Source organism: Sarcophilus harrisii, chromosome 1, assembly GCF_902635505.1.
Source record: "Sarcophilus harrisii chromosome 1, mSarHar1.11, whole genome shotgun sequence".
In the NCBI taxonomy this organism is placed as follows: domain Eukaryota; kingdom Metazoa; phylum Chordata; class Mammalia; order Dasyuromorphia; family Dasyuridae; genus Sarcophilus; species Sarcophilus harrisii.
The window spans coordinates 605987586-606013141 of record NC_045426.1 but is presented as its reverse complement, the minus strand read 5'-3'; the positions used below and the strand labels follow the sequence as shown (position 1 = coordinate 606013141).

Below are 25556 nucleotides of genomic sequence, written 5' to 3'. Positions count from 1 at the left end.
TGAGTTATGTCAGACATGAATTTACCCTGAATGTAAAAGATTTTTCTGGAGTGACTCCAGGTAGAGAAAATGAACTCAATGAGAAACTGACCTTTTTAGGGGGTAGGAACACAGAATATGATCCAAACCATGAGAGCCTAATGTCATGGTAGGGATCCCTTGGCCACAGTTTATACTGTTAAAAAGGTATTCCTACTTGAGAAAATTATCAGTGGATTAAATGTTAATAAAACTAGTCAATGTTTGACAGAGAGAAAAAGAGGTAATAATCATTAGCTTTGTTAAAATCAGAATCATAAACTACTGTAGGAGTATCTTATTCCTCAGAAAGAACATTATTTACTTATTAAATGCATTGGATGAATCCTTAAGCCTCTGAGCACATTGAAGAATAAGTAGTCCTATAATTTTGGAAGAAGATCTATTGCTGGTTATCCATAATTAGAAACAGAAAAATATTAATTCAAATGTATACATAACAGAATCCCTATTGAATTGCAGAATTCCAGTGTGGGGTATTTTCCAGAAAAGACTCTTTTTAAAAAGGCAGAATTTCTATTAGTTAGTTTATATTTTTCAAAAATCTTGAGATCAAGTTCAGAGAGAGAAAGGGACCTGCACTTTTGACATTAGATCAAGGGTAAATTGGTTTAAGGGAAAGATCAGAGCACTGAATTTGGAAAGATGAAGGTCTAGACCTAAAATAAATTATTTAAGTACTCTGAATCTTACTTTCCTGATTTATAAAATAGAGCATAATAGCAATTATTCTCCCTGTGCATGAAGTAGCTATGGGGCTGAAATGAGATCATATAGCTGAAAATTGTATTAAATTGTAATGGCTTACAATCACATCCAGAGAGAGAACTGTGGAGACTGAATATGGACCACAACATAATATTTTCACCTTTTGGCTTCTTTTTCTTTCTTTCTTTCTTTTTTTTGTTTGTTTTCTTTTGTTCTGATTTTTCTGGTACAACATGATGAATAAGGAAATGTTTTTTAAAAATTATATGTATTTAACTTGTATCAGATTGCTTGATGTCTTGGGAGTAGAGATAAGGGAGAAAAAATCAGAACATAAAGTTTTGCAAAAATGAATTTTGGAAAACTATCTTTAAATGTATTTGGAAAAATAAAATATTCTGAAAAATTATATTGGCTTAAAACTTCACTAAGGCTTTTGGCACACCCTTTATAAATACATTTGATGAGGAGGGAAAGGGGGATGACCAATTGGAGGAGAAAATTATATTTATGGGTGCTAAGGCATAACAAGAGAAGAAGGAAAAAAAAGGGAGAAGAAAAAAATGATTAAGCAGAAGTAGGTAGAGTAGAAAGGAGGAAAGAAAATTGTTATTCCATTCATTCCATGAATGTCCAACATTCATGACCCCATTTTAGTTTTTATTATCAAAGATACTGGAGTGATTTACTTCTCCAGTTCATTTCACAAATGAGTTAATGAGGTAAACAAGGTTAAGTGACTCATCCAGAATAACACAGCTAGGAAATATCTGAGATGGGACTGGAACTCAAGAAGATAGAGGATTTTCCTAACTCCAGGCCTGGTACTCTATCTACTATACTGTATACCTAATGATTCTTATGGTCTAAACCAGCCAGAATTCTGTAACTGATAGGAGAATCAAAGAGAAGTTTGTGGAGAGCTGGCTGACTTCTGTAATTTCAGTTTCGTCTCTTGAACACCCTGAATTTATCTAAAAAAGATGTTATGGAGCTTGTATCCATAAATTTAACTAAATCCATCTTAAATGTATTTAACACTTCAGTCTACACAGAACAGTAACTAATAAAAATGAATGAAGTGCTAGGGTGCTGACATTTTAGGGATATGTATCCTTCCTCAGGAGGGTCTGGATTGCTATTCCAAAGCCTTACATCACACTAGTCCACTTACTGGTCTGTATTGTTCTATATAACTGTATTATTCTATATAATTGCCCACAGACCACCAACTCCCTGGGGGCCTCTTTCCCAGGGCCACCTTTTTACTTTCCTCCAACTTCTGTAAGAATTAGGGACAGACTGCCCCTCTCTTGTGGTCAAACTATCAAACTATGCTGATGTCATGCCATACTCCCCTCACGTCCCAACAAGTTATGTTTCCATCAGAACTTGTGTGACCACCTCTGCAAAGCAAATTAGAAGAACTGGGGAACGAAGGAAGGGGAAAGATGTAGCTTTTCAGAGTTATTCATAGATTTACTTGTAATAGCAGCAAATTGAAAATAGCGTTTATGTCCAGCAGTTGGGATAGAGGGAAAGGCAAGAAGAGGGAATTAGTAACAAGTGGTTCTTATGTGCAAAATACTATGCTAAGCATTTTACAAATATCATCTCACTTGATCCTTAAAACAACCTTCACAAGTAAGTGTTATTATTATTCTCCCCTCCTCCTTAATTTTTAAACAGATAAGGAAATTGAGCCTGAGGACAATTGATTGATTTGTTTAGGATAATAGACCTACCAAGTTCTGGGGGCAGATTTAAACTCAGGTTTTCTTGACTTCAGGCCCAGTGCTCTTTTTACTGAGCTGCTTAGATTCTGAATAAATGGTTGTATTTCGATATTATTTAATAAAAAGAAAACTACAGACATAATGTAGAGCAAAGAAAGAAGAATGGCAAAAGTTATGAGGGGTTAGTGACCTATGCCTTAAGGATAACTTACTGATCTTGATGGAGATAGACTGCAAAAAAATGGCAATCAAATTTGAGAAGTATCCAGAGGATATAGAAAGGGAGCACAGAAGATGCTAATACCTTTTTTTTTTTTTTTGAACTTGTGTAGGTGTTTGTAGTCCCTTTTTGCAACCTATAAATTGTTTTGAATTTAAGGAACTATCCAATTCATTGGAGCATTAAATTAGAGTTGGGAGGGACTAGGTTAGGATTAAGTCACCCAATCCAAAGATTTTATAAAGGATGAAAATGAAGATTTGGGACAAGTGATTTACTCAAACTCAAAAGAGATGTGAGAGGGCAGAGACAGAATTTGAAACCAGATCCTCTGTCTCCAGAGGCAAAACATTTCTCCTTTTTTGCTGAGCTGCCTCTTTTCTTTATTTTGTACTATTTTTTCTTCTGTATTTTTTTTTCTTGATAATTTATGTTGAGATTAGTTTTGAGTTTATGATAAAATTATTTTTTTAATAGAAGAGACTCCTTCACTGGTTGAGATATTGAGCTAGATGACTTTCCAAATTTATTCTAGAATTCTTTCCCTCCCTCCCTCCCTCCCTCTTTTCCTTCCTTCCTTCCTTCCATCTCTTTCTCTCTTAAGATAAGTATTATTAGTTTTTATTTTTTCATTGTTGTCATTTCTGAACATACCCCACTCCCATGATTGAACCTCCCTTTGTAGCAAAAAAGAAATCAGTAAAAATATTATATATGTGTATTTATGTATATATAGGTTATATAAATAACTTGTATGTTATCTATATCTCTATACATATTTACATATAGTAATTTGTCATTTTGCTCTCTTAGTCCTTACCTCCATCCATCATATCTCACTCCTTTGCAGAGGAAGGGAGATGTTTCTTTATTTGTTCTCTAGGAACTTTATTGCATTCTCAATTACTCATTTTGGTTGCCGTTTAGTAAACTTTTCATTTATATTTTGTGGTAGTCATTATGTATCATTGCATATAAATTTTCCCATAATTTTTTGAATCCCTGATGCTTTATACTTTTTTTCTTTTATGTTAACCTTTCCTTCCCATTATAGTAAAGTGGGTATAGCCATTCCCCAACTGTTATGTAAATATTTTGTTTCCAGTTCTTTGCTACTATGAAAAGGCTTTCATTAATGGTGACATTGGTCTTGCTAGGCTCTCCTATGAGCAGATTATAATCACTATTACTTCCAAAAATGAAGGCCCCAAATATATTGATCTACAAAGGCTTACATACAAAAACACATGGGCCCATTTCTTTTTTTAGTTGATATAGAGTTTTCATAAGCACAGAGAAACTTTATTAGGACCTAAAAGTCTATGAAGCTGATTTGAAGATCTCTTTTGTTGAGTTGTAAAAACAAAAATCTGCTAAAATAATTTTTAAAAGACATTATGAAATGAACTCAGGAAATTATATGACTGAGAATTATAGACATGTTACTATCTTGCCCTGATAAAATTTCTGTCCTAGGAACCATTTAAGTTCATGAAAATATGTCCTAACAGAAGGAAGGAGAAAAGAAGGAAGGGAGGGCATGAGGGAGAAAGAAAGGAAAGAAGGGAGGGAGGAGGAAGGGAACAGAAAGATGAAGGAAGTAAGGAAAGAAAGGAGGGAAAGAGGGAAGGAGAAAGAAAGATGGAATTAAGGAAACAAAGGAACAATGGCTAATGAACTTAAGACATGGAAATATATCAGTAAACTTTGAATTGCGTTCCAATATTGGCTCTGCCAGTGAAAATTGGGTGATCTTGGGCAATTTACTTAAACTTTCTGTCTTAATTTCTCATTTGTGAAATGAAGGTTTTGGGGTCAGCAAATTGTAATTGTTCTAGGAACAGCATGATTTTCTTTTATGAGGAAATTTGGGTCCTTTTAACCTAGAGAAATGGAGACATCTATGTGTATCCATGTCTTCTTACTAGCATTAAGAGGGAGTAGTGTCCAGCCCTAACTTTCTTACCTCATTCCTTGGTCCAAGAATAGGGACCCCATTGGTAAGGAGTGATTTGTGGATGGAGGGTGAAGGTGAGGTGAGATGGAGACCTACCTTTCTTAGAAATAACCTATTTCAGTTACACTTCACTCCCTCTGAAGCTGCTGTGATAAACATGTTTTATTCTCTTCTAGCTCAGGCCCTTTTTGCCTTCAAGATGGCAATTAGCTAATCTGATAAACTCATTTTTTACCAGTGTTCTAGTGTAAGAAGACTGCAAGGGCTCTTTCAAGGGCACTTCCAATTTAATTCAATTAACTGATTCAACAAGCATTCATTAAGAAACCATGAGGTGTTAAACACTGCTAAGTACTTGGAGGGTAAAAAACAAAACTGGACAATAGTTTGTGATTTTAAAACTTTCAGGGTAGGGAGCAGCATCCAGCACATACAAGATAATTAAGTAAATATAATGTTCCTCAAAATGAATGTGTGTGTATGTGTGTTTAAAGTAATTTCATGAGGAAATGAAAGCTAATAACATGAATGATCTGAAATGGCATTTTGTGACTCAGGTGGATCTGAAATGGCATTCTATGACTCAGATGATACTTCACCTGTATTTTGAAAGGAAACTGAATCTAACAAGCCTCTTCTGAAGCCACTAAATAATAATCATTTGTTCTTTTTATTGTATAACTCTCCAGCTTCTTAGACTGTAGGTCACAGAATCACAACCAAGCAGAGAGGTTTTGTTGGAAATGGAAAGTTGGCTGAGCTTCTGGGCCCTCTTTAAAGGCAGGGATTGTTATGGCAGGAGCTTTTTGCTCTGGCCTACAGTACTCCAATTAGAGGTACAAATGCAACTGAAGGTACTAATGAGGTGTGAGCACCAAGGTTGAGGCAATCTCCTGATGAGTTTCCCCAGTGATGAACTCATGCTGGGGATGGGGTGGGGAGTGGGGAATGATGATAATGGGGGAAATCAAAACCAAGCAGAGGAACTGGTGGGAACAATAATTTACTCCCTAAAAATTATTAAGCACCTTAGTGTGTGCCAGGCACAGTGTTAAGTCCTGAGATATTTAAAAAGCATTTTCTATTCTTAAGAAGCTCACAAAGTAATGAGTAAAACAATTTGCAAACAATTATGTGCAGATAAGATAAATACAGAATGAACTGGAGATAATCACAGCAAGAAGGTAATAGCATTTAGGGGAATCAGAAAAAGCCTCTTGTAGAAGGTGGGATGTAAAGGAATGTAGGAGATTAAAGGTTAGGACAAGAATTTTCCAGGAATGGGGGACAGTTAGTGAAAATGACCTGAATTGGGAAATGGAGTATGGTATTCAAGAATTAATAAGGAGACCAGTGCCCTGGATGCAGAGTAATAGAAAAGCATGCTATGTTAAAGTAGGAAGGATCCCTGTTAGGAAGGGCTTTAAAAGAGGAAACAGGATTTTATATTTGATTCCAGAAGAATAGGGAAACCATAGGAGTTTTTTAAATGATGTGGGGGGGGGTGAGGGGTGTGGGTGATACTTTAGGAAGTTTACTCTGACAGTTGAATGGAGGTCAAAAAGCCATAGTCCAGGTGTGAGGTGATGAAGATCTGTGTCAGGGTGGAGGCAATGTCAGAGGGGAGAAGAGAGACATGAGAAAAATGTTGTGAAGGTAGAATTGCCACAACTTGAGAAAAATGTTATGAAGGTGGAATTGACACAACTTGACACCAGATTAGATACAGGAGGGTTGGAGAGAGTGAAATGTCAAAGGATGCTACCTAGGTTGTGAGCCCTAATTCATGAAAGAGAGGAGAATGTGGTCAGTACAAAGGTGATGGTCTGGGAAAGAACTCAGGAGAACAAGTACTAGAGATTGTAGAGAAGGTGAAGAATAAAGTTAAGGGTTCCCAACTTTATTCCTAAGGCAGAACAGGTGGAATAACCACAAATTGTAATCATATAAGGGAATTTTTGATCTTATGAATACAGAGATCAAAAAATTGTTGGTGAACACAAGATAAAAATTAATAATAGCTAGACTTTGTAGAACGATTTAAGGTGTGCAAAGCACTTCACAAATATTAATCTGTTTTATCCTCACATGGATACCACATGGATACCTCACATGCATAACTTACCATGGAAGGCAAGTGCTATTATTATCCCTATTTTACAGATGAGGAAACTTGAACTGAGAATAATTGATAGTAAATTCATAATTTGAACTCCTATCTGACTCCAGATTTAGTGCTCTATTTACTGCTCTATCTAGCTGCCATCTCTGTGTGTGTAGTTGAAGTAGGCAGAAAAGTAAATTGTGGGAAATAAGTAAATTGATGAACTGGATGTAAGGGTATTTGAGGAAACAAAATTATCTTGGTTAAAGTACCCTTCAAGAGTTTGGTGAAGAGAAAGACTGTGAGCCAGGCGTTAAACTTAATGAGATATAATATTTCTCATATTTGGTTTAAAATAACCTTTTTATCACTTCAAATCATGCTTCTCCACCTCTCTTCCCTTAGAACTAGCAAGCTGAGATTTGACAAAAATTCACCTTATATACTCCAAGTTTTAAAAATCTTTGATTTATCTATATCTATATATGTCCTTTCCCATTTTACCTACATACCACTTGATTAGTCAGGAATGACTCTGTGACCCCATCAGGAGTTGTCTTGGCAGAGACACTGGACTGGTTTGCCATTTCTTTCTCCAGTTTATTTTATAGATGAGAAAACTGAAGTGAATGGAGTTAAATGATTTGCTCAAGATCAATATTTGACACTGCTAGGAAGTGTCTGACACCAGATTTGAGAGGATTAGGCTTGGATTCAGAAAGATTCATCTTCCTAAATTAAAATCTGGCTTCAGATACTTAGTTGCAATGTGACTCTGAGCAAGTCACTTATCTCTGTTTCAGTTTCCTCATTAGTAAAATAACCTGGAGAAGGGAATGATAAACTACTTTTGTATGTCTGCCAAGAAAATCCCTAACGCAGTCATGAAATGTTGGATAGGATTGAAATGACTGAACAACTAAAAACTTCCCACTCCAGTCCCTCACTCTATCCTAAATGCCCCTATACATACAACTCATTATCCTAAATGCCCCTATACATACATTATACAACTGAGCGAAGACTCTTCTAAAAATACATTTTCTTCATCTTGATATCACTTTAGCCTCTTAATTTCTTTTCTTTTGAATAATCAGTGGATATATCCTGGGTTTTGAGTCACAGGATCTAGGTTTGAATCCCAGCTCTGTTACTATTGTATGTAGAACCTCAGATAAGTTAATTACTGTCTTTGGACCTTTTTCCTCATTGATAAAATGTGAGAGTTGAAGCAGATGACTTCTTAAGGGCCCCCTGCTCTGAATCTCTAATCTCTAATTTTTAGGAATCTGCCCCCCCACCCTTGCTCTGGGTGGTAACCGGAATCACAAAATCAGGTTGAAATGCAGAATGATTCTATGGAGGGGAGAAGATTGTTCCTGGCTTCCAATTACTGTTCCTGATTATGTTCAGCACCTTGTAAGTTTCTGAGGAGGTAGCAGCACATTCAACTATAGAAATTGTATAATGACTTAAATACTTTACCTGATCCTAATTAATAAACCAATTTATTGTTGTGTAAATGTAATGAGTATTCCTCACCATTACATCTGCCCGTGATTAAGTTAACTTTGCCAGGAACCTGCCAATCATAGAAGGACACTATGGGGCAGCATGTTCTTCCATTGGGAGAAAAAACCAAAGTCAATCCCTGACTTTAAGAAGAAAACTTTTAATGAGGGAGAACACATGTGGCAATAAATTAGTCAATTAATTAAAATGGAGAAATACTAACAATTGTATAGCTGATGCTTTCTGCTTAGAAAACATCTGGGGCATACTGACTGGAGCCTACAAAGGAATTCCAACTTTCTATTTATATATATATATATATATATATATATATATATATATGACCAAACCGTTATTTTGATGTACAGAAAGAATCGGACTCTGAAATATTGTACAATTAGCCTGTGAAGGAAATAAAAAATGCAGGTGGGCAAAAATATAGAGATTGGGAATTCAATGTAATGGTTTTTAGTCATCTCCCAGAATTCTTTCACTGGGTGTAGCTGGTTCAGTTCATTACTGCTCCATTGGAACTGATTTGGTTGATCTCATTGCTGAAGATGGCCAGTTCCATCAGAATTGGTCATCATATAGTATTTTTTTTTATACATGACCAAACCGTTATTTTGCTGTACAGAAAGAATCGGACTCTGAAATATTGTACAATTAGCTTGTGAAGGAAATAAAAAATGCAGGTGGGCATAAATATAGGGATGGGGAATTCAATGTAATGGGCGTAGCTGGTTCAGTTCATTACTGCTTCATTGGAAATAATTTGGTCATCATATAGTATTGTTGTTGAAGTATATAATGATCTCTTGGCCCTGCTCGTTTCACTCAGCATCAGTTCGTGTAAGTCTCTCCAGGCCTTTCTGAAATCATCCTGTTGGTCATTTCTTACAGAACAATAATATTCCATAATATTCATATACCACAGTTTATTCAGCCATTCTCCAAGTGATGGGCATCCACTCAGTTTCCAGTTTCTGGCCACTACAAAGAGGGCTGCCACAAACATTGGTGTACATACAGGTCCCTTTCCCTTCTTTGTGATCTCTTTGGGATATAAGCCCAGTAGTAACACTGCTGGATCAAAGGGTATGCACAATCTGATAACTTTTTGAGCATAGTTCCAAATTGCTCTCCAGAATGGTTGGATGTATTCACAATTCCACCAACAATGTATCAGTGTCCCTGTTTTCCCACATCCCTTCCAACATTCCGCATTATCTTTCCCTGTCATTCTAGCCAATCTGACAGGTGTATAGTGGTATCTCAGAGTTGTGTTAATTTGCATTTCTGTGATTAATAATGACTTGGAACATCTTTTCGTATGATTAGAAATAATTTCAATTTCTTCATCTGAGAATTGTCTGTTCATATCTTTTGACCATTTATCAGCTGGAGAATGGCTTGATTTCTTATAAATTAGAGTTAATTCTCTATGTATTTTGGAAATGAGGCCTTTATCAGAACCTTTGACTGTAAAAATATTTTCCCAGTTTATTGCTTCCCTTCTAATCTTGTCTGCATTAGTTTTGTTTGTACAAAAACTTTTCAGTTTGGTATAATCGAAATTTTCTATTTTGTGATCAGTAATGATCTCTAGTTCTGCTTTGGTCATAAAGACCTTCCCCTTCCACAGGTCTGAGAGGTAAACTATCCTATGTTCCTCTAATTTATTAATAATTTCATTCTTTATGCCTAGGTCATGAACCCATTTTGACCTTATCTTGGTGTACGGCGTTAAGTATGGATCAATGCCTAGTTTCTGCCATATTAGTTTCCAATTTTCCCAGCAATTTTTGTCAAACAGTAAGTTCTTATCCCAAAAGCTGGGGTCTTTGGGTTTGTCAAACACTAGGTTGCTATGCTAGTTGACTGTTTTATCCCTTGAACCTAATCTATTCCACTGATCAACTAATCTATTCCTTAGCCAATACCAAATAGTTTTGGTAACCTACTCTATAATATAATTTTAGATCTGGTACAGCTAAGCCACCTTCATTTGATTTTTTTTTTTTCATTAATTCCCTTGAAATTCTTGACCTTTTGTTTTTCCATATGAATTTTGTTGTTATTATTTCTAGGTCATTAAAATAGTTTTTTGGGACTCTTATTGGTATAGCGCTAAATAAATAGATTAGTTTAGATAGTATTGCTATCTTTATTATATTTGCTCTCCCTATCCAAGAGCATTTAATATTTTCCCAATTGGTTAGATCAGACTTAATTTGTGTGAAAAGTGGTTTGTAATTTTGCTCATAAAGTTTCTGATTTTCCCTTGGCAGATAGATTCCTAAGTATTTTATACTATCAGTAGTTACTTTAAATGGAATTTCTCTTTGTAACTCTGACTGTCCAACTTTCTATTTTTTAATGTGATTAGAGGTGAACTAATTCCTGACCTTTAGTCTCAGTTTCTTCTTCCTTGAAAGAAAGAGAGGAGTGGGACTGCATGATCTCTAAAGTCCTTTCCATCTCAATTCTTTGTTGGCAATCAATAGAGGGAAAAGTATAATATACTTGAAAAAAAAATGCTGGTTTGGAAGCAGAAAACCTGAGTTTAAGTCCCAGGTTAGCCACAAAGTATCATGTGAAATTATTTAGTTAAGTTATTTAATATCAGTATCCTATACTATATTAACAAGTTTTTTTTAACCTGTATCCCTAAACTTGTTTTTGTTTTTGTTGAGTAGTTTATTTTTTGGGGGGAGGGGTGATGTGAAAAATCAGAATTACTGTGATTTGTTCTTTTAATAGTAGTGATTTAGAACATTCTTCCATATGACTTTTGATAGTTTTCACTTCATCTCCTGAAAACTGCCTCTTCATAGCCTTTGGCCACATTTAAAAAATTTTAATGGTATTTTATTTTTCCAAATGCATGCAAAGATAGTTTGCAATTAGTTTCTACTGTATCTGACTCTTCATGACCCCATTTGGGGTTTTATTGGCAAAAAATACTGGAGTGGTTTGCCATTTTTTCTCCAATTTATCTTACAGATGAGGAAAGTGAGGCAGACAGGCAAACAGTGACTTGCCCAGGTCACACAGCTAGAAAGTTCTAGGTCTGAATTTGAACTCAAGTCCTTCTGACTTCAGGACCTACCAGATTCTATCCATTGAGCCACCTAGCTGCCCCAAAACTTGTTTTCAAATACCTTTATAAGAGTATTTCGATATATTGTTTTCCTTTGAAGTTCTATGTTTATTTTATACATGTTTATATTTTATAATGTGCTTCTGAGAAAGGACCTACAGATTTCACCAGACTGCCAAAGTGGTCAAAACAAGGTAGATCCCCGCCTTAGATAATTTTCTAAGGCAGTTGGAGATGAGTTCTGGGTCTGGAGTCAGGAAAACCTGAACTGCGATCCCCCTCAGACATTTACTAGATGTGTGACCCTGGGCAAGGGACTTAACCTGTTTGCCTCAGTTTCCTCAACTGGGGATAATAACTGTGAGGATTCAAGGAGATGATATTTGTAAAAACAATTCTAATCTCAGTGCCTAGTACATAGCAGTGCTCATTCCCTCTGTCCACTGAGGTTCCTTCGATATAATTTGTTTTCATTTAAATATTGGCAATAACTTAAGGAGACAATTACTGAATTTAAATATGTTTTCTTTCCAATACTCTTTTGGTGTACACTTGAATTGTCCTCAGCTGCTATTTTTGGGACATTAAGACAGTGTGTTTGTATATTGTATTCTTTAGTATTACATTCTTGAAGGAATCTTTGGGCACTTATATAAAACCTAGGTACACTTAGTTCGATAAGCATTTATTGTTGCTGCTTTTAGCCGGACCTGACTCTGTGAACTCATTTGGGTATTTCTTGGCAAAAATATTAGGGTGGTTTGCTATTTTTTTCCCCAACTCCATTTTATAGATAAAGAAACTGAGATAAGCAGGGTTAAATGACTTGCCCAAGCTCACTTAGCTTGTGTCTGGGGTCAGATTTGAACTATGTAAGATGTCTTTCTACTTCCAAGCCTACTGCTTTATTAACAGCAGCATCTAACTGCCCCAGGCACTTATTAGGCACCTACTATATGCCAGGGACTGGGCTGGGGGCTTTGAATACAATCTTTAGGAGTTTACATTCCACGGAGAAAACAACGTGTACAGAGATTAGCAAATGCAAAATATATACAAAGTAAAAATCTTTGGTGAACCTTTGATTATCATGAATATGAGCTGGTGGAAGGACGGTTTTTTAACAACACACCAGGTCTATCCTACAAAAATCCTTTGGGGGACAAGGGAAAATAATCTGAAAGTCCAGAATGAGGGGGGTAGTAGGGGAAATGGCAGAGATCACAGAGATCTTCCTTAAGAGATTATATGGTGAAAAATTAACTTGATCCTGTTGGGAGGGGGGGTAGTGCAGATGATTTAGACGACAGGCCCGTCTTTGGTGATCTGACACTTTCCTTCCATCCAGCCCTTGTAGTCAAAGGTCATGTGTATGCCTGTAAAACACTATCTGGTAAAAGCAGCTCCTTTGTTCAAAGGCCATCTTCCAATTGAATCATTGTCCCCAAGGACAGCTGCCCCCTGACTTCATCTGCATTGGAGAAATCTCAAAAGCAAACGACAGTGCAAACAAGACCAGCCGGCTCTTTGCACTTGGGGCACAACTCCATCAGCGCCCTGGGCCCTCAGAGAGTAGATCTCTCCCAGCTGCTCCCACTGATTCTCCCAAATTCTCCGGAAAAAAGGAAGAAAGCATCGGTGGCAACATGAGCTCCAAAGACCAACCGGTACGGTAGGAGACAGCTTCTCCCTCCCCTCCTTCTGTTGTGCAAGCGGTATCTGTGAACTGCTCTTAGGTCAGGAAGGAAAGTTGGAGGGGAAGCAAAGTAACAATTTCCCCCAAATACCCTCCCTATTAAGATCGGGTCTGAGGACAGTAATCTGGGAAACTCAGCGCAGCCCCAGAAGCAGAGCCCAGCTCCTTGCAAGTTATATTTGCCAAACAGCATTTTGGTTTGGAAATTGAGTGTTTCATTTCTTGAAAAGGAGAAGATAATCTATCCACAGATTGTGTAATGTACAGCTGAGTGGCGTGTTCTTCTTTAGAAGGCTGTTTGCCTTTTGAGTTAGAAGGAAAAGGGAGAGCAAGCTGGTTTCTAGGCATTCACATCCTGAATTTTGTTATTCATTGTGTCATTCAAAGGACAGGCTTCGCTTTACATTTATTAACTGTTGAATCTATGTGCAGATGGTGGGCAGTCTTGGAGCATTCTATTTCAGGGATGAGTTCTTGGAACACAAGTGTGTTAATTTCCTGTGCATTTCAGACAGTCCTTCTCCCTTTCCTTGCTTCTGAGATTGAGAGCAGCGAGGTGGTAATTATCATTTACGAAAGGGGTTCTTAATCTTTTTTTTTTTTTTGAAACATGGATCCCTTTGATAGTCTGGATCCCTTCTCAGAATAATATTTTTTTAAATGCATAAAATACATAGATTTACAAAGAAAACTACTTCTGTGGAAATAAAGTCTCTGTTTTTTTCCTCATTCAAGTTCATGAATTCCCTGAAATCTCTCTCTGGGTATGGACCTCAGATTAAGAATATTTGATCTATTAATAAGAAGGAGCAAATTTCTAATTCTTTTATGCTCATTTCATTTTTCTGTTATATCCCCTTTTCTGCAACGCTGCTCCCTTGACTTATGTTTTTGTATTAATATGCCCTATAGTCCTAGAGAGAAACCTTGCTGCCTCACTTGGTCTCTAAGCAGATTATCTGTCCTTTTGATCTTTAATTGCTCATTATTACTACAAACAGGTCTATTTGGGGAATACTGTAAGGAAAGATCATTGCCTTTGACTAGGAAGTTTCCTGCAGTGCTCTCACTGTTTTCCTAATTACCTTGCTTGGAAATGGTGTTCTTTTTAGCAGGAAGTAGAATAGTTTCAATTTCAAGACAATCAGAGGAGGGGAAAATGAAAACCTATGTATTTATGGATTGTCAGCAAAGAACAGACGAGCCATTCTACTCATGCTCAACATGGCAATTTTTTTTTTAATATGATGAAGCACAAAAAGATTTCATTAAAAAAAAAAAAAGAAGTAAGATCTATTAAAAAATAGTCTGCACCTAGGGTTCACCATTTCTGGGAATCTGAGATGATAAGAAAAAGACTTTTTTAAGTTTATAGATTTCTTTCGCAGACCATGCACAGGCTTTGACTCTCCAGAAAATTTCGATTACTTCTGTTCTGGGCTTCTGTGAGTTGTGGCATTTCCTTGTATGTTGTCTTTGGGAAAGAAGAGAGGTTGTGAATTTCTTTGCCCTTCAGACTTTGCACATACTCAATTCCCATCGCTCATGTATGACTCACAGACTCTCTAGCTCCCTCTTGCTATGCAAATCCATAAGAGAAGAGGCTTCCTTGAAATCCTTGATCTTCAATGGCGTGATTGTAGAGGAGAAAGGTTTTCCTCTCATCTACTCAGGGAGGAAAGATGAGGGATGAAGAAGACAAATAGGAAAAGGTAGAAAGGTAGGCAGTAATGAGTCAGTTAGTTGGAGAAGATAAATAGAAAACAATGGAATCAAGGGATTTTGAAAGTTTATTTTAGTCCCCTTTGCTTTGTCTTTGGTGACTTGTGGTGTGAGTTAACATTGTTGTCATTTTCTTTTTAAAAAGTTGGTGGGTATCCAACATTTTAAAAGAGAATAATCATCCAGGTCTTTTATAATGATTATAATAGAATTTGATTTTGTTGTTGTTGTTGTTATTTGTATTTAGAAGGTGAATATCAGTGAGTAAAGGTGTGTCTAAAAAGACAAATGCGTGAAATGTAAAAATAGAGAATGTTTGATCCAGAAAGAAACTTAGAGATTGTCTTGTCCAATCTAGTTTTCCTGGGTTTCAGAGGGTAGAACTAGGAGCAATAGTTGGCCAGAAGTAAAGTTAGGTTTGATATAAGGAAAAACTGGCTTTGCTGTTGTTTTGTTGAACATATGATTTTGTTAAATTAAGAAACTATTGATGGGAAAATTCCTCTACCACTGTGAATAGCCACTTTCGCTGCAATTTAGGGTCTTAGAAAGTTGTCAGGAACCTCTAGTAGTTCTATGACTTGCTCAAGGTCATAGAGTCAGTATTAAGCAACATATGGGACTTGAACCTTAATCTTATTAAGCCATCTCTCTATTGTAATTAAGCTTTGCCTGAGAATAAAAGGATCATTCTTTGGAGGTTGAGGTTTTCCTTGCATTGGAAATCTTTGAACAGAAGCTAAACAACTATTTATCAAGGATATTGTAGAACATTTGAATAAAAGGCGGTTAGTCTAAATGACCTCTTAGGTCCCTACTAGTTCTGAAATAATGTGAAAAAACCATTATTTTATGGCTGAACTAAGACCAAGAGATCTTAGTTAACTTGCTCAAATACCCATATAATTAGCAAGTTATCAGATCAAAACTAGAACAGGTCCAAGAATCCAAGGTTCCTCCACATAACCTCTTTTCCTTGTGTATATGCTTTTAATCACGTGGAATACAAATATAACAGTGAAATAATCCGTACCTTTAGGTGTGAGCATGCTAACAGGGAGGGACAACACTTCCAAGAGAATGAATGGTGGACAGGCAAAAGAATCAGGATTTTTGATGACTTCACAAGCATAGGAGGTTAAAAAGCAGTGGCAAAGGAAGATGATAAGACCAACAAGTCATCTTGGAGAAGATGGCTAGGTAGGATATGAAACATGGTTTGTTCTGGGGCTGGAGATATGTTGTGGGCTAGATTAGTTTTTGCACATTTACCAATTAGGACAGTTCAGTCCTAAAGTGTGCTTCAAAGCTGGGAGACTGGAGATATGGTTGAACCTAGAGACAGATCCAAACTGGAGGATACTGTTCTATATAAAAGAAACAGGGCAACAGTTAAGCAGATGGCAAAATGACCTGGGGCGGGTGGCCAAATCCGATGAAAAGCATTCTTAGAAGTCTTCTTCTGCATCTACTTCTGCAAAACTAATCTTTTCTTCCTCTGAATTCATTCTTTATTAGTAGCAACACCCAGGCTAGACAAAGCTTGTTCTTTTGTTTGTGCCTTCTCTACCTGGGACTAGAATTTATTTTCCTATATCTTCATCTCTACAACAGTCAGAAAAATTCATTGCACAGTGCTCAGTCTTCTGTAGATTAACATCATGTGGGAAGGGAAAGATGGAGAGCTGGCTAGCTGTGTGGAAAAGTGATTAATTTTTCTGAATTTGATTTCATGTAAGACTGTGTTAAACTCTACTAGATAATTGTGGTACCCGAGTTTGGTGACCTCTACCTGGGTACATCTGAGGGAATAAGGAAGGGCTTAAAGGTGTTCTCAAGAATACAATCATTAATGACCTTGTGAAAAGCTCACTACTGTTGAGCCATTGATATTTGCAATGCTTTAAGAATTTCATCAGCATGAAGTCCCTGGAAGAGATTTTTTTTTCTAGGGACATACAGAACACTGGGCAACACTGGGAAGTCTAGCTTACTCCCCCACATACTCTATGATTCAGCAATGCCAGCATTCTTGCTAGTCTGGGCACATGACATTCTGCCTTTCTCCCTTTTCCCTGATTATCCCCCATTCTTGGGAATGCTCTTTCTTCACCTCCACCACTGCATTTTGCTGATATTTTTCCAGATGCAGCTCAAAATCCCATCTCTGCAGGGGGCCTTTTCCATCTTTCCCCTTCTTCCCACACCAATCCTAGTAATTTCTCTCTGAAGATTACCTTCTATTTATCCTGAATATCTCTTCTGTGTATACAGTTATTTGCATGTTGTCTTCCCTATTAGAATGTGAACCCCTTAAGGGTAGGGACTGTATTTGTAACTCTCTTTGTATCTTTGGTGCTTAGCACTGTGTCTAGCACATAGTTAGAGCTCAATAAAACTTGTTGATTGAATGAAACAACTATCCTCCTACACAGCTGCCCTTCTCTACTTCTAATCTCTCTTATGTTCCCTACTGAAAATATAGTCAGGAGCCCTGCAGCACTAGGGCTAATTTAGAGACGCTGACTCAAAGACCTATACTTCTTCAGCTTTTATAGGCTCAAAGTTATAGAAAGCCTGAGAGGGAGAAAGGGTGGTAGGTACTCTTATTAAGGTTATTGACAACAGTTATTGCTTTATTGTTCCACAGAACAGTTGTTCAATGTTTGTGTTTGGGGGAACCTATTTTGGAGAAGATTACACATTTTGTATGCAACTGATATAATGCAGTGGTGGACAGCAGCAAATGTAAGGGATAAGAGAATCCAAATGCTATTGGCTATTTTCCATTTTTATAAAACTAAGGATTTGGATTCAGGAATGATTAAAGGAAAGAAGAATGATAGAACATGTATGTAGTAGAGGGAACCATGACAATCTTTCTTTTTATTGCTTTTAAGCATTATTTTTGGTCTTCTCACTTTTTACACTCAAACTGCAAGAAGTAAAAGAGATTGTTTTCAATATTATGTTCTTATGAAATATTTAGGACTGTTTCAGTTCAAGTCAATAAACATGTCTATTCTTAATAGGCATGGTACTAGTATTACAAAGGATAGGCAATAGAGTTGGACTCTTGATTTCATTGGAAAACTCTCAGATATGAAAACTTCTCCAATATAGGTTGACACTGTCTGCAACTTCCAATGTTGGGGTGTTACAGTGTTACCTAGAACACTTGAAAGTTAAGTAGCCTGCCCATATTTACACACCCAGCATGGATCAGAAAGGACTTAAATCTAGGTTTTCCTGGGGTTTGAGAACATCTCAGAGTTGTATGTCAGTGCTTGACTGAACAACAAACTAACTGCTACACCAGACTGCATCTCAACTCTTTCTACCTTAAGAGGAAATCATAGATTGAGGCAACAGACAGTATATATTAGACACTTTGTAAATCTTAAAAAACTATATAAACCTCAACTTTTTAAAAAAAAAAGTGTTTTGAAATGTTATTTGGGAAATAACCTCAAGCTTTAAAAAAAAATTAGAAAAAAATTTGAGCCATGGAATGTAGTAACTGGGAATTATAATGATCAGAATAATAGTAATAAAGGTTGTTTTGTCCAATGAGCATTGCCAGTATGTTTCTGAGAAGCACTAGGTGAAAGATTTCACTATTTCATAATGAGTCATTCTGAAGATTAACAGAAGCTTGCCAATAGGACTAAGAGGCATGTAGGCAAACAAAGCACATCTCTTCTAAAGAGGCAGGAAATACAACATTTAGTTATGTAATCTAGGCAAATCACTGAATCTTTAAATACTATGGATTTAGTTTAGGTAGATTTTAACCAAGCTTTTGATAAAGTATCTTATACTATTTTTTGTAAGAATATGGAAGGATGTGCATTAGATGATAACACTATCAGACTGATTCAGGATTGTCTAGCTGGTTGACCTCGAAGAATAATTGTTAATAGTTCCATGTCATTGAGGTACTTCAGGCATTTGTTTGATCCTTCACTATTTAACATTTTTATCAATGGCTGGGATAAATACCATAGATGGTATTCTTATCAAATTTGTGGACAATACCAAGATGGGCCAGAAGGTCCATGCTTATCACTTTTGGAGATGGAATCATGGTGGAACAGTTTCTACACTACTTCAAGTTCTCCCTATTTTTTCAACTATATAAATATATAAATATGTGTGTGTGTGTGTGTGTGTGTACACACACACACACACACACACACACACATATAAACTGTTGCTTCTAGAATCAACTATGAATATCTCTGTTTAGTATTTAAACCTCTTTAGAACTTGACCCTAACTTATCTTTCTAGTTTCTTATATTCTGCAATGCAGTCAAACTGGTCTTCTTTCTTCTTCTCACTCAAGAACAGTCTATCTCTCATCTTCATATTTTATAGGGGCCATGCCACATGGCTGGAATAAACTCACTTCTCACCTCCACCTAATAGAATCCTCCTCTTTGTTCAAATATATCTTAAATATCACTTCCTATATGAAATCTTTCCTGATTTCTCACTAAATTTTGGTGCCATCCCTCTCAAAACCACCTTAAATTTAATCACTTTGTATTTATTCTGAGAATATAATGATTATATTGATTTCTTCATACATACAAACATAGACTTATATACACAAATATATGTATACACACATTTGTATATATTGTGTGTGTGTGTGTGTGTTCTTAGAATTCAATGATTATATTCATTATATTTGTATTGGCATCTACACAATGCTGGGTATGTGTTGGGTGCCTAATACATGCTTGTTGACCAATTGCTTAATTGGATGACAGAATCAAGATCCAAGAACCTCTTGAATAGAGCACTGGGCTAAATCAAATAAGGGAACATTTAGTAAAGATAAATGTAAAATTTTGCTTAGTTGCAAAAAAGTCCAGTTTATAAGCATAATAAGATGGGATATGTATGGATAGGTCTTTTGAAACAAAAAAAAATCTGAATTGTTTGGATTGTAAGGTCAATGTGAATCAACAATGTGAAATCAAGTCATCCCTGTGGCATAGGGAACACAACTGGAGTCGGGAAGACTGAGTTCAAATCTAGACTCTTAGTAGCAGTGTGACCTTGAGGAAACCATTTTACTGTTCTTTTTCTCAGTTTCCTCATTTATAAAATGGGAAATAATAAAACTCCTGCTTCCCAAAGTTATTGGGAGGACAAAATGGGATAATATTTGTGAATTGTTTGGAAACGTAAAAGTATTTTACAAATATTAGCTATTATTAAGGACAGCTAGGCGGTGATATAGTAGACAAAGTGCTATACCTGGATTCAGGAAAGCCTGCGTTCAAATCTAGACTTAAATAGTTTTATGTACCTCAGAAAGCCACTTAACTGTTATTTGCCTCAGTTTTCTTTTCTGTAAAATGGGGAGGATAATTACATAAGAATAAAATGAGATTTTTTTTTTTTTTGCAAATCTCTTTGATAACCTTTAAAATGATATATGTGTTAGTAATTATTCTAAATCAAAGGCTTTTTTTTTTTTTTTTTTTTTTTTTTTTTTTTTTGAGAAACACAGCTTTCAGAAAGGAGGAGGTGATGGCCACACAGTACCCTCCTAAGTCATATCTTAACTTGAGTCTTTTGTTCAATTCTGTTTAAGAAAAATACTGATAAGCTGGAGTGTGTCCTGAGGTAGGTGAGCAGAATGGTGATGGACCTTGAGTGAATGTCATTCAAATGTTGATCAAAGGAACTAGGAATATTTATCTTGGAGAAGAGGTCTTGATAGCAGCCTTCTAGGACTGAAGAAGTGTCTTGTGGAGAAGAGATTTATCTTGTTTTGTTTGATTGGAGAAAGCAGGTTCCGAAGCAATGGGTAAAAGTTGCAAGAGGCCAATTTATGCTGAAGGAAATCTTTTAAGGAAGAGCTAGATAATTACATGTCAAGTATGTTAGCATAGGGATTCCATTCATGCAGGGCTTGGACTGGTTGAATGTTGAATTCTCTTCTAATACTCAAATTCTGTGAAGCTATGGGACTCAGTTTCCTCATCTAGTAAATGGGGGAGGTGGGTTAGATCATCTCTAAGTATTCTTCAGGTCTAATATTCTCATATTGTTTGATCTGAGGTCCTGTTGTTTGATACTCCCAGGCTTTTTCTCCTCTGATTAGCACGGTGTTACTGCTGTTCTTCTGTCTGATGGTTTAGGGAATGCTTAATACTAAGCTTAACACCACACAAACAACATTTTGTCCTTTGAAGGAAAACAGGCATTCTTATGGATTTACCCCCTGGTTTCAAAACTAATAACTCCCCTGGGTGAAAGTTCTTATGACATTGTGAAAAGTGCCAGAGCTACTGCATATGGTAGGTGCCAAAAAACAAGCTTAGGGGGGAAATGTAGAATAATCTTGTATTTGTTCCTTTTGGTTAATTCAAGTTAGCAATATGGAAAAAAGGTTAGTGCCCCTAACCCTCCATGTAACTATGATGCATTAATGTCTGGGAAGTATTAATGATGGAAAAACTCAATTGTGTCCAACATATTCAAAGTTTTGTAGTTGGATTTGTCAACAAGCAGATTGTGTGTTGAGAAAGCCCATTTGGTCAGTAAACAAAGCCTTTCAGTAGAGAAAATAGCCTGCATTTATAAACATAGTGGCCTAGATCAGGGCTTCTCTATAAACATTTGATAGCAATGTGGCTGGGGTAGTTGTTTTCATGTACCAGATAGTTTCGGGGGGCCACTTCCTCTAAGTGTTCCCACAAATGAGCTTCAGGGAAGGCAGAAGAAACAACAAATGGCCTTAAGGAAATTCAGCTGTACTTAGATTCATGTCTTTTCAAACCTGTAAGGGAGAAGATAGGTGATAATGATTTACTAACTTAGAAATCACTACTCATGTCATGTCATGGGAGAGACCTCTTAGTCAAATTTATTTTATTGAGGCAGAGACGAAGGCCTACAGAATTTTAGGGAAAAGATCACTCAGGTGATAAGTGTCAGAGCTTGTTCACTAAATAATTATTTTGGACTAGGGACTGAAGTGATAATCAGAGAGGCCTGCTGTGTCTTTTTTAAGTATCCATGAAAAAGGAGCGAGTCTTTGTCCAAATAGCACAACAGACGGGTCATTGACAAAATGGGATGATCTGTGTGTCACAGACTGAAGACTATTCTTTCATAAGAGAACACAGGATAGCAACCAAAGTGAATTAATTACTTGTCTTGGAACTTTATTTTACCTCTTTTTATTTTGTGGCCCTCTTTGCAAGGATGAAACTCCTATTCAGGAGAATATTTTTAAATACACAAAATAAGATAAAAAGGAAACCAATTATGTTGAAATATAAGTATATATAATATATGTATATTTTATATCCCCTTGCTATATATCTCACCATGTTCAAGGAACCCAGTTAAAAACATTATTTTAGAGAAAATTAGAAGGTAACTACTTCAGGCAGCCTAAAGAGTAAAACTAAGAAAAAGATGTAGTGAAGAGAGCACTTACTAATTGTGGAGTCAGAGGATCTGGGTTCAAATACTGCCTCTGATGCTTATTACCTGTGTGATTTTGGGTGAATCACTTGATCACCCTGGCTTTCAGTTTCACAGAGTAAAATAACAGAGTTCAATTAAATGGCTTTTGAGGACTCTAGATCTTTGACAGTAACCTGAGACTTGTAATTGTTGTTCACCTGTGTTTGACTCTTCATTACCCTATTTGGGGTTCTCTTGGCAAAGATACTGGAGGGGTTTGATATTCATTCTCCAGTTCATTTTACAGATGAGAAAACTGAGGCAAACAACACTAAGTGACTTGTCTAGGGCGACACAGGTAGTAAATGTCTGAGGTCACATTTGAACTCAGGAAGATGCCTTCTAACTTCAGGTTCAGCACCCTATGACACAAGCTAGCTGCCCACCTGAATGTATATTATTAGTAAGTTAGTTGACTCTCAAGTACCCTGTAGACAGAGTACTGGACCTGGAGCCCAGAAGACCTGAGTTCAGTGTGACCTCAGAGATTTGCTAGCTAAGAAAGCTGCGAAACTGTTGTTGCCCCAATTCCTTCATTTGCAAAATGGGGATAATAGGAGCACCCATCTTTTAGGGTTACTATGAGGATAAAAAAATAATATTTGTTAAGTACTTCAAAAATTTTGAAGTGCCACTATAATTTCTAACCATTAACATCATTATCATGTAACTAGAGCTGGAAGGGACCTTCACCATTATCAATGGAGAACTAAGGTTCAGAAAAGATGAATTTCTTTCCTGAGATTGCTCAGTAGAAGCTGGGATTAGAACCCAGATATCTTGGTTGATGAATAGCGAACTTTTATTAGTACGTAGCCTCATTACTTCTAAGCACAGGATTAAAATATATTTATATATATGTACATGTATGTATACACATAAACATATACAAATATACTTATTGTGTATATATATATTATATACCTACATGTGCATGTGTGTATATAGATACCATATATACACACACATCTTTTTAAAACTATGTTTATCTTTTAAATAAATTGTTAATTTCTAGGAATGATAAAATGTTGGGATTTTTGTTCTCTTTGTTGGGATCTTTGTTCTCAATGCAGAAATACAATAGACTCAAAACCAACAAATTATACTTTCTTCCTTATATAAACTGGAATTTGACATTCCATTTCTTCTTTCCAATTTTGCTTCAATTGACTAACCTCTAGGTAGGACAATAATTTTCTTTTGAGTTGACAATGGATTGGACTTCTACTACAAAGATAGAGAACCTAGCGAAAGCTATCTCAGATCTGAGACATTTTATGAAAAAAAATCTTCTTTTAAGAAAATTCCTGATTTGCAAGCCCCTACTTAGGCATTTACTTTTATTAGTCCTAACAGAGGATGCATTAGTTCCAAATAAAAGATCGTTATCAAACAATTTAGCAAAATATATGGGAAAAAAAGATTCCCTTTCACCCTGCCCCCACTCCACTAAATTCAGCTCCACTCACATAGGAGTATATTCTTTTATGAGTTACTGTACCATTAGTGGTGGGATATAACCATTCCCTGTGCAAGGTACATAGGTAATGCACATGACTAAAGCATGTACATGGAGAGGAACAGATATAGAGCATATGTGTGAAGGAATATACGTGGGATTAGGGTAACTGATACTTCCAAAGTTGCCATTGTCCAAAATTGAATGATCTGGGGGCAGGTGGGGCAGTGGATAGAATCTTGACTGAAGTCAGGATGATCTGAGTTCAAATCTGACCTCACACACTTAACACTTTCTATCTGTGTGACCCTGGGCAAGTCACTTAACCCCAATTACATCAAGAAAAAAAAAAAAAGGAATGATCTGATTTCTTCACTGAGCTGGAATCTTTGGATAGTTTCTTTTTGCTGCTATTCTGCTAGACTGTAGTAATGTGGCACTTTCTCCATAGAGAAGGAGTTTGCCAACTAAATTAATCATTTAGAAGCATGAGTCTCCTTCAAACCTAGGGGCTCCAATATTGTAAAGGATCTGGGTAGACCTGGGATGAGAAGATTTTTGACAATTTGTTTAAAGTCCTTGACTGTCTTGTCAATTAATCTGAAGATAGAGGGAATCCAACTGAAAATATTTATTGAGTCTTTAAGCTGTATCACAGAGTGTTCTGGGTTCTAGGAATACAAATACCAAATCATTCCTTTCCTTAAGGACAGTTGTAACTACCAGGTACAAAATATTTTCTATGGGAAGAAATGGCATAGAAAAAGAAAAATACAATATTTGATGGCTGTCTGTCTGTCTATCTATGTATCTATCCATCTAATCTATTTTATATATAAAGCAATAATAGCACTCTAACCATTGTGCTACCTAACTCCCCTAAAACTCCACCTCTCACCTAAGCAGGTGTTTGTTTGACCCCAGAGGACACACCCAGGAGCAATTGGTGGAAAGTGCAAACAGGCAAATGTGGGCTTTATTTGCAGAAAAACATTAAAGCTCTCCAGAATGGCAATGGAATGCCTTGGGCAAGGATGGGTTTTCCTTCTTTGGAGGTGATCAAATAGAGTGTAGATGGCTACTTGCTCAGTATGTTATATTCAGGATTCATTTTGCTTCTAAGACTAGATAGCCAGGGAGATCCCTACTTTCTCAAATCTTATGATTTTGTCATTCTGTGAGCTTATACTTGTAATTAGTACAGAGCTAGGTATATAGTAGGTAATAAAGAAATATATATATTCCTTTCCTCTTCTCCTTCTATGAACCTTTTCCTGATTCCATTCAGGCTTAGTGTACTGTTTGTATAAACCCTTGCTTAGGTAGGAAGTAAAGTTTGAAGGGGGCTAGGGAGCTAAATGTCGTAGTGGATAAATTGCTGATCCTGAAGTCAGAAGAGTTGAGTTCAAATTTGTCCTCTCATATGTATGAGCTGTATGATCAAGTCACTTATACTCTGTCTCATTCTCATCTGTAAAATGGAGATAGTAATAGCATCTATGTCTCATCTATTAGGGTTGTTGTGAGGATCAAATGAAATAATAATTGTTAAGTATTTAACACAGTACCTAGCACATGGTAAACTCTATAAATATTGTTGTTGGTAGTAGTAGTGGTGGTGGTTGTTATTATTATTATTATTTCAAGAGGCAAAGGTGAAAAGAAAGAATATTTTAGACACTGGAGACAGCTTATGCAATGGCATGGAAGTGAACGATGGAAAGTTGAATAGAGAGGTAAACTGGTTGAATGCAGATTGCATGATAGTAATGTAAAATTCGTTGATGTAGTCTGGATCCATGTT

The 25556-nt window shown here is 36.4% G+C and overlaps 1 protein-coding gene across 1 annotated transcript in view; it reads left to right on the top strand.

Moving 5' to 3' along the window:
- Positions 1-12782: 12782 nt before the first annotated feature.
- Positions 12783-25556, top strand: part of ENPP2 (ectonucleotide pyrophosphatase/phosphodiesterase 2) — a 172645-nt gene continuing 159871 nt past the window's right edge. Inside the window, exon 1 of the mRNA XM_012541787.3 lies at positions 12783-13046. Coding sequence (XP_012397241.1) covers positions 13026-13046 — 21 coding nt within the window. The 5' untranslated portion in view covers positions 12783-13025. The remainder of the gene's footprint in view (positions 13047-25556) is intronic.